We start from the raw sequence: 10138 nt of genomic DNA on the forward strand, positions 1-10138 counted from the left end.
CACTTGACAGTCTCATCCAAATATTAAAGTTTCATTTCTAAATAATAATAGAAACTGGTTATTTCAGGTCTAGAGCCCTTTCATTTCATGTGCCCTTGAATCTGTAGTACTTTGATCAATTTCGGAGTAATCGATAGTGAAAGACTCTTTGACTGGTTCTGGTCTGGAATTCTCAGATTACAGGTTTTACCTGATTGTATTTACATTGTTTTTTGCAATAAACTTTTGCTGTTTCATCACTGGCACATCCATCACACAAAAACAAAACACATATTCTTCCCCTCAAGCTGTATCTTTAATATACGGTTTTAAGTTTAACACAGTCTTATCCTTCCAATTTTCATAAATTTATCAGCAAGCACTCTTCAATGTCTGAAGTCCTGAGAAATCAATTTCAGATCGCTGTATGTTTGAGATTTGATCTTTCACTGCGCTGTGGGTAAGGCGGGTGGCGTTTGAGAAAGCAAACAGCTTTTGTTTAAATAGATTTATATCTTATGTCAGGTCACTGCTATGTAGGAGTGCTGGCATCCAGGAAAAAAAAAAAAAAAAAAGATAATAGAGCTAAAAATATTCAATAAGCCTACTCAAATGGTACTCGATAATGGAGAGATATCCTTTTTTTTTTTTTTTTGCAATGAGATTTTATTTTTTTAACTCAAGGAAATTATTATACAGTATTTGGCATTGAAGCTGTGCAATAAAAAGTGTAATTTTCCAGAGCATCTTGCCCCTAGTGGACACTCATCACAATGTAATACTTTACATGTGAATGAAGAGGTGTGTGTTTTGTGAAGTGAGTTCCGATCAATGGCGAGTTTCAGATTTGAATCATGTGACTTCTCAGAAGAACCGAGTAACTACCCTCTAATTTTTTTGTGTGTAATTCAATGCATCGCACGAGAATGCTTTTAAACCCATCCCAGAATTCCTGCTCACCTGAGATGTATAAAAGGCTCAGCTCAGCTCTGCTTCAACAAGTGAAGTGAGCTCAGGGCCTCAGGTACCATGATGTCCTCGGCTGTGGTGTTCAATCTTCTGCTCCTGGTGTCCATTGCTTCAGCAGGGCACCATTATGGAGGCTCAGTGACCTTCAGCCCTAAAGGAACCAATGCAGATGGGAGCATGAGGGTGAGAATTTATTTCTTATTTACATTTAAGAAGTGTGGAATTAAGCAACGGATTATACAACACTTCTCTTCATTTATCAAATTAATAAAAAATGTATATTATTAATAACTAATAATAAATAATTAATAAACCTAAACGTATTTTACAACTGCTTGTTTGTAAATGTTTGTACATTTTTAATCATTTAATAATTATTTTTATTATTCAAAATTATTATTATTTTTTTCCATCCCAAAAGTGGTCGAATAATAAATGTATCTTCATGCATTCTCAACCTACATAGTAAATCTTTAAAATCTTTTAATAGTTACCAATCACAATATAATATTTCTGAAAAACAAATTCCACACTTGTTTTGCTCCTCCACAACATATATCATAAATGTTAAAATTAAAATAAAATGTATATTTAAAAATCATAGTTGGTTATTTCAGGCCAATAAGCTAAAATAATATTTATTAAAATAAATTCTATTCATTTTCCATGTTCATAAAATAAAATAATTAAATTAAATTCTTAAATAACTCTAATGCTGCACTGAAATGTATCAGTGTCAAAAAATGTGGAGATTTTTTCAATCATGGAAATAAATCAGATAGAGAAGGTAATGTAATATTTAAAATTTGATGGGAATAATGTAATAATATTTATTGATGAAGTGTATTTTTCGCTGAACTTTAACATGAATTAGCCAAACAGATATATAGATATGGTATGAAAAATATTATATTGCAAATGACATGATTCATTTTTGAATGACATATGTCGTCAGTTAAGTCAAGAAGTTACAAAAGAAGGCGATAAAAGCTGCCTTAAAACTGTGCATGCAAGTATTATTTCTGAGTCACATTTAAAGCAGTGTCAGATCTGCATCAAATTCAGCAGTGACAGTTTTTAAAGTAGCAGCCAAAATAAACTAATAACCAGCTGCTGTGATGTCTGTTAATCAAAGAACAAAATTAAAAGAGGGAATCAATAACATCTGTAGTTTTAAGCATTATCTTTATTTAATTTAGAATTTAGTGTTTGATAACTTTATTAAATTAGGCTATATTTTCTTGCTGAAGGGCACAGGTAGCTATAGGCTATATGACATTTTTTATAATGGGTTTACGTTAAGATTGTTTTAAGTTCACTTAAATTATAAGTTATTTTTTAAAGTCTAATAAATGTTAAATTGATAACTCTCAATTATACTATAATGCTGAATGGCTATAGTCAATGGTTAAATATAAGGGAAAAAATCCATAGACATCAGTTGGTATCAGTGATACTTGCCTTCAGTCATAAAAAAAAAGATGGCATTAAACAAATATTAAAAATATATTTTATGTTGTTTCTACATTAATTTGAAGATTGAATATGAAATCCTCTACCAACATGCATTCTTCTACCAACAGGTAGAGTTTCGATTCAAGCGAACCTATGACTGGTGTATTTCTAGTCAGTGGCACTGCGCCTCTGGAGATTGTGGCTATGAATCCAGCAATGTAGAAGGTGAAATCGACAGCAGCTCTAACGGCAGAAGTGCTTACAGCAACAGCTGGTGCCAATCAGAAAATGTTGTCACAAGAAACATCCACGGAAACACACCCTTTGACCTGCAGTGAGTAACTGATTTATTTATTTTTTTTATTATTGAAATGTTCATTCAACATATTCTAAAATATATCATTGTATCACAGGGACTACTCATGCTGCTGGGTGCCCACAGTGAACGGTGTTAATTATTGGTTCCTCCAGACCCACGTAGATCTAGGCATAAGAGCTGATACCAATGAACCAAACCGATCACCTCTCACCACTACTTTACAACTTCTACGGTAACCCATATATTTATTCAACAGGTTTCCATGAACAAGATTAATCACTACAAAAAAAATAAAACATTTATATATATATATTTTTTTTCTTTTTTTTTCTTCCCATTAGTGTACCTCAAAACTGTCCACGTAAATACCACCTGATGGCCTATGACCCAGATGGTGACCAGGTCAGATGTAGATATGGAGCTCAGCAGTATGTTGAATGTGCTACATGTGACCAGCCAAGTGGTTTCCACCTAGATCAAGTAAGAAACATACAAAATATTTCCAGAATAATTTGATATATACTGGTGTGTTTTCGCAATTTTGAACCAGTGAGGAGGACAGAAATCTGTGGCTGGATCTAGGGTGAAATAGGGTCATATCAATGTGGGTTTTTGAATGACAATCCCAATCAGAATGACAACGTCAAACTTGAAAAAAATAATACATTTATACTATGTTAAAATAAAACTAAATTAAATTAAATAAAAATCAGAACACACCCTTTTATATAAAGGATTCTATGACATACCGACCGAGGAGAACATAAAATGCTTTATGCATGAAATGCGTTAGGAAAATGCTAAATCTTTTTTAAAATCTGTTCATTTAGAACTGTCGGAGTGAAACATTCATCAGAATGATTCGGTCTTTACAAGAGCGCAATTTAGGAGGAAATGATTCACTAGAATGAATCAAAATTTCTAAAGCTACAACTGAAAGAAGGAGGGCCGTTAAATCGAACCAATTCACTAGAAATGCATCGGACATAGTGCTACATACGAGAGAGAGCAAGTGCGGTTGTTTACCTCCACTTGCTCTGCAGTAAAGTAACACAAATACAGTATTAAAATAGTGATCGTTGCACTACACCGTTAATCCTTTCGGACGCTGCATTCATAGAAATATGGTTAAATACGTTTGTTGAAAAAAAACAGCTAAAACCAGCCTAAGCTGGTTTGAACTGGAAGTAGCTGGTTTTAGCTGGTTTCCCAGCCTGGCTAGGCTGGTCAGGCTGGTTTTAGCTGGTTGTTTCAGCTGGTCTCCAAGCCTAACCAGCTAAGGAAGTGGCCAAAACCCCTCTAAAACCAGCCTGCTGACCAGCTAAAACCAGGCTGGATGACCAGTTAAAACCAGCCAACCAGCTTAGGATAAAAGGATTAAGCTACACAAAAAACATTTTTACACAACCGATGTGATTGTTTTAGTCATTTGATTTCATTTCAAAGCCATTAGTAACATATATTCTAATTTCTGACAGCTTTTGACCCAATAAAAGCTTCCAGAATTGTTTTGAAATAAAACAAAATGAACATCCACTAAACTGAACATCTCAATTCTTCATTAGCGTGCCTGCACACTAGACTACAGCTATGCCTCCACAACAGGCGTCTACGGATTTGAACTGATTGTGGAGGACTTCCCAAGGAAACACACCACTCTGGCCTATACTGATGGCTCCAGCTCTTACAGATGCTCTCTGACTGGTGGAAGACACCAAAGGTCACTTAGCGTGACACCGTACCCATGGTATTACCAAAGTTCCACAACTGTACCATGGTGGCAACAAACTACACCTTCACCATGGTGGTGGTGGTGGCAACAACAACAGTCGACCACCACTGAACCTACAACTCCAGCATGGTGGTGGCAACATCAACAGTCGACCACCGCCACACCTACAACTCCAGCATGGTGGTGGCAACATCAACAATCTACTACCCCTTCACCGTGGTGGTGGTGGTGGCAACAGCAACACACAACCACTGCTCCAACTACACCAGCCCAATGGTGGTGGTGGCTGCAGACCACGACCACAACCACAACCACAGACCCACCTCAAGAGTACACAACTTCTATGGCTTCACATCAGCGGTCTTATGAACCTTTCAGCAAGCTCCCTCTGCAATTCAGTGTTCTCGGTAAGGCTTTCTCAATGACCAACTAAACAAGATCACAAGGTCATCACATTAGTAGTGTGCCTAATGTTTGTCATTCTAATTTGAATCATTGCAGTTGATTCAGCTGCTCCTTCCTGCACCGAGGGACATTACATTCCTCACTTTGTGTCGCCAACTCCACGCAATGGAGATGAAATCCAAGCTACGCCACTCCGTGAAGTGGAATTCCGGGTTAAGGCTGCAGCAGCTTATGCAACGTAATTCACATGTGAATGCAATCAATGCATCAAGTTATTTAAATTATTAGATTGGTGTATAACACATATTTATTTTTCATTCTTAGGATTACTGATGTCATCATCAGCGGTCCTTTGAATATAACTAAGCACGCTTTGAGCACTGGAGAGTACGCCATCAGATGGACACCAACGAGGAACGACCTTGGAGATCATTTCCCCGTGTGTTTCATTGCTGAGAGCGTGAGCGGGTGGGTAAATTATTAATATTTAAAATCTAGCAGCTAGCAACATTTAAGGTGAACTGAATTTCATAAATATTACTATTCATTATTGATTTACAGAAGCAGCGTTTATCAGTCTGAAATGAGATGTGTCATTATCACCGTTGGACACCAGGCTGGTTAGTAATTTGCTTTTACTTGGACAACTATGTTTTGCCAGCACAATTTTGGTAATCAATTCTAATGATTGATCTCATTTACAGTGGAAGCAAATGTGATTTGCACCGCAACCAACATGGTTGTTGAAATTGAGCAGCTGCACTCCGTCGGGCTCCACAAGGACTATCTGCGTCTCAATGATCCTGCCTGCACTCTGGACTCAAACGGCACTCATGTGTTGGCAAACATCTCCCTCAATGCTTGTGGTACCATGATTGAGGTAAAACAGTTTGTCAAATGTTTGTCATCAATTACTCATCCTCGTATCCTTCCAAACCGATTTTGTTTCCCATCTTCCATGAATCACATGTCAGAACTTCTCTTCTTCAAACAATGAAAGCAGAAAAAAGCACCATAAAAGCATCATATATGGTCCATATGACTTAATTTGAGGTATTTTTGGTGCTTTTTTGGTAATAAGTACCATTCGCTTTTATTGTATTGGAAAACAGAAGCTTAAATATTCAGATTGGAATGGCATTGGTGTGTTTAAAAGTTTCATATAGGCACAGTAAAACCATTAATATTTCATACTCCATTTCCTTCTGCAGGAGGATGAAGAGTTCATCATTTTCAGGAATGAAATCTTCTCAACTGATGACCCAAATAGCATCATTACCAGAAAGCATGAGGTGGAGATTGAGTTCTCCTGTCGTTACGAGAAGAAAAACAACATCTCACTGGAGTTCACCGCACGGAGACACATAACCACCATCACAGAGAAAGGCTTTGGTACCCTCACCTACAGCTTCGGACTCTTCACAACAGCAAACTACCACACAGAAATAGACGTGATCGCATATCCAGCGGAGTATGAGCTTGGGGAGATGATTTACATGCAGATTGAATCTCAGTCTACAATCAACAACACCGAGCTTTTTGTTGAATCGTGTGTTGCAACACCATACAGTGACCCCAACTACCAAACGTCCTACACAATCATCCAAAATGGGTAAGAGCAATTAACCATAAGCTGCAGATCCATTAGCACAATCAAATTAATTCTATATATAATGTCTACATCAATTATGTTCGTCAGGTGCATCTTGGATGAAACAGTTGAGTTCTACACAAGCCACCAGCCAATGGTCCGCTTCGGCCTGCAAGCCTTCCAGTTCATCGGAATGCATGAGCAGGTAAGAACTAATTGATTGGATCATGATGAAAGCAGTTTAGCAGTCAACATACTGTACAAAAACATAATGCTGCTACTAACCTATCAGAATCGAGTATTCCAGACAGCCATGACTTCATCCCTCTCTTTCTCTCTAGGTGTTCATCAGCTGTTCGGTGATTCTGTGCGAGGCCAACAATCCCAACACCCGCTGCTCTCAGGGCTGCATCAACAACACAACAGCTCCACCGTCCCACCATCATCACAAAAGAGAGGCTCCCATCCAGACCGGCAGTCACTTAGTCTCCCAGGGGCCCCTGCGGCTGAAGAGGAGCGTAGAGGAGCATGAAGGTAAAACCTCAGAAACAAGACAACATATTGGATTATTTTTTTAGAATGTAATAATATTTTAAAGGGGCAGTAAATATAGTGTTGGGATGAAATGTCTTGTGTTACAGAGATAAGTCTATATATATATATATATATTTCCAAATAAATTAATTTTATAATATATTAATTATATAAAATATAAATAATATTATATATATATATTAAAATGAAAGATATATATGTTTTTATATATTTTAATATATACATTATACATGATGTTTTAACCACACCTTTGTGTGTTTTCCACAGTGTCCTCCACAGTCTTGAACCTGAATCTGGTTTTCATTGCCGGATGTGTCCTTGCAGCTGTTGGCATGGTGTGTAGTGTTCTCATCTACAAAACCAGGAAATCAGACGTCAAATATCAGGCTCTTAAGTCAGATGAAATCTAATGGATCTTCTCAAAGACTACAAAAATGTGTCCTCTTTGCTTTCTCAGGGAAGATTCTGGCTTTGAAAGACTTGGTTGATCTTTTTTTATTATTTTGTTTCCTTTAAATATTGTATTGTAACCCACAATGGTTATTAGGGTTATTTTTCATAACTGCCACTGTTTCGGTCTATTAGTGTGTATCTCTGTATTGCACTTTTTAGACTCCTGATGCCAATAAAATATATAAAGAAAATAAAATAAGTGTGAGATTGATTTAAAAAGAGTCTAGATGATGCATACCCACAAAGAGAAACAAATGAACATACCTCTTGTATTGTTATTTTAGTCTATTTTCATTATCAGCATTTTTTGAATGAAAGCAACATTAGAAATGCATGTATAGAATTGCATTCTAGAATTAGAATGCATAAGAAATGCTTTCACACCAATCGAATGAATCAAAATCAATGCCAAATGGGCTCAACAGATAAAATAACCATGAAAATATTCAAATATTCACCATATAGTATGATGTTTATAGAAAGTGGTAGTATTTTAAAGTGTTATGCTGACTGAAATGGCAGCCTTGTGTTGTACCGATATTTCTGGAGTCAAAATATAATAAAATAAAATAAATTAATCTATTTAAATTTAATGAAAATATTTGAGACTGATGACTGATCCATTGCATCTCACCTGTTCGAAGGAAAACACCTTTCACTAGTGTTGTAGTATTCGAGACCGGTCTTGGTCTTGAGACTGGTCTTAAGACCATTTTTTGATGGTCTTGGTCTTGTCTCGGTCTCGAACGCATTTGTATTCGGTCTTGTCTTGGTCTCAGACTAAGAGGACTCGGGATTTTATTTCAAGACCGGTCAAGACTGCGGGGATACCACTAAATTGTCTGATTTATTTACAACCATAATTAATGTGATTGGATGTAAAACTTCCTGCTTCAAATGCAATCAATAACTTGATTTATACCAGTGGATCTCAAAATGTTTGACTTAACTGCCCCTATTGTCCACAACATTATTTAAAGGCCCCCTCCACTCACCCAAAATATTTTAGAGTTTAGCATGACTAGAAAGATGTGTATTCATTACAAAATAAGCAAATACTAAGAAATATCTTGGATTTTTACCTGTTTTAGCTCATTTTAATGCTTGCTTTGTTTTATTTTACACAGTTTTAAGTCATCTTGAGGCCCCCTTGGAAGTTTGTTGAGGCCCCATAGTGGACCCCGGCCCCTGGCTGAGAACTAATTATTTATACTGTTATGCCGGGTCAGAAATTATTGAGGGACTGTGTCAAAAATGTCACCAAAATTAATACATACTCCCACAAAATTCAAGATATCGTTGCAAAAAAAGTGCTTGAGTGTAAGGGAACTGTTTTGGGGGATATTGATTTTATAAAAACAACTTTTAACATTATTCTCAACATTATTTATGCATTTGTAATGGTACCAATTCAGATGTAGCTTCTATGCCACCACTGCAGTGCAAAGATGAATTTTGTTGTTAGAGATTCTTATTATTGTATTTAATAATTAAAAATAAGGCATTTCTCAGGCAGTAAATGTGGATCCTTTAGATGAATTTGAGCAATGCTGGTCTGGTCTTGGTCTTGACTCGGTCTCGATCCTGCCTTGGTCTTGGTCTCGTCTTTGTCTCAACCCCTCAAAGTCTTGGTCTCGTTTTGGTCTCAACACAGATTAGATGATCTTGACTACAACACTACCTTTCACACCAATCAGACAAATCAAAATCAATGTAAAATGTATTCAACGACCATGAAAATATCCAAAAGAAAACAATATAATATATTATGTGTGTGTATGTATGTACATATTTAATTCAGAAAGTCTTTTTTAACCCAATATCAGCATGTGACCCAAATAAAATCATAAAAACTGTATGTCATTGTATGGACAAGTTTTAATTATAACAAATGTTCCAGTTCAATCACTCACAAAGACAGCTGTAATTAGTCATGGGGCAGATCTTCATCAGGTTGAAGTGTTGATGTTACACTGAGGCTGCAGAACAATTGTCAAAGCAGCTTCTATAGAGTGATGGCATGACTGGGAAACTCGAGGTTGTCAGCACAACACTGCATTGTAAGGAATCAATCAATCAACAATTGTTACAGTATGTTTATGTGCCATGTCTCCATGACGAAACGATCACACCTGATCATACGAGTCCTTAAAATGAAAGCAAAAATTACCAACGACAAATATTTTTTGTTTGTTTTGGGGGTTTTTTCTTTTAAATGCATGGGTGGAAAGCACAGTCTACTGACAGGCATTCCACTCACTCGCATTCAGGCGCAAAACACTATCAACATGAAGAATCTGTGCATTCTATTTAACAATATAGCAAGCTGATAGCAAGTTCTGATGCAGACTGTCAATCATTTTAGTTATTTTCCATCATGGTGGAATTTTAAACTGGAACTATTGTATTGCTTTCTGTTCTGTTATTGTTCATGAAAGAGGCTTGGCAAACATTTATTAAGCTGCCAGTCAATGCCAGACACTGAAAAGACTGTCACTTACTTTATTAGTACTGTATGTCACAATGGCATTCTGCTTGTGAAACGTACTTGTAATGTAATAAATAGAAATGTAAACTAAATGTTGTGAGATTATATAAAGCAGGAAGTCTTATTTTGGATTAATTTCAAACCCAATACACATCTCAATGTGCAATGTAAAAAATAAAGAGCTTTTTGAAA

The 10138-nt window shown here is 36.4% G+C and overlaps 1 protein-coding gene across 1 annotated transcript; it reads left to right on the plus strand.

Moving 5' to 3' along the window:
- The first annotated feature begins 996 nt into the window (after positions 1–996).
- On the plus strand, positions 997–7901 carry LOC131524626 (uncharacterized). The gene is made up of 13 exons (XM_058751866.1): positions 997–1131; positions 2532–2737; positions 2817–2954; positions 3064–3202; positions 4288–4861; positions 4956–5097; positions 5184–5327; positions 5421–5479; positions 5564–5739; positions 6071–6471; positions 6559–6655; positions 6792–6984; positions 7273–7901. The coding sequence occupies exons 1-13, from the start codon at positions 1009–1011 to the stop codon at positions 7413–7415; spliced, it is 2535 nt and encodes an 844-aa protein (XP_058607849.1). The 5' UTR covers positions 997–1008; the 3' UTR covers positions 7416–7901.
- Positions 7902–10138: the final 2237 nt, after the last annotated feature.

The sequence above is a fragment of the Onychostoma macrolepis genome, chromosome 18 (assembly GCF_012432095.1).
Source record: "Onychostoma macrolepis isolate SWU-2019 chromosome 18, ASM1243209v1, whole genome shotgun sequence".
Lineage (NCBI taxonomy): Eukaryota > Metazoa > Chordata > Actinopteri > Cypriniformes > Cyprinidae > Onychostoma > Onychostoma macrolepis.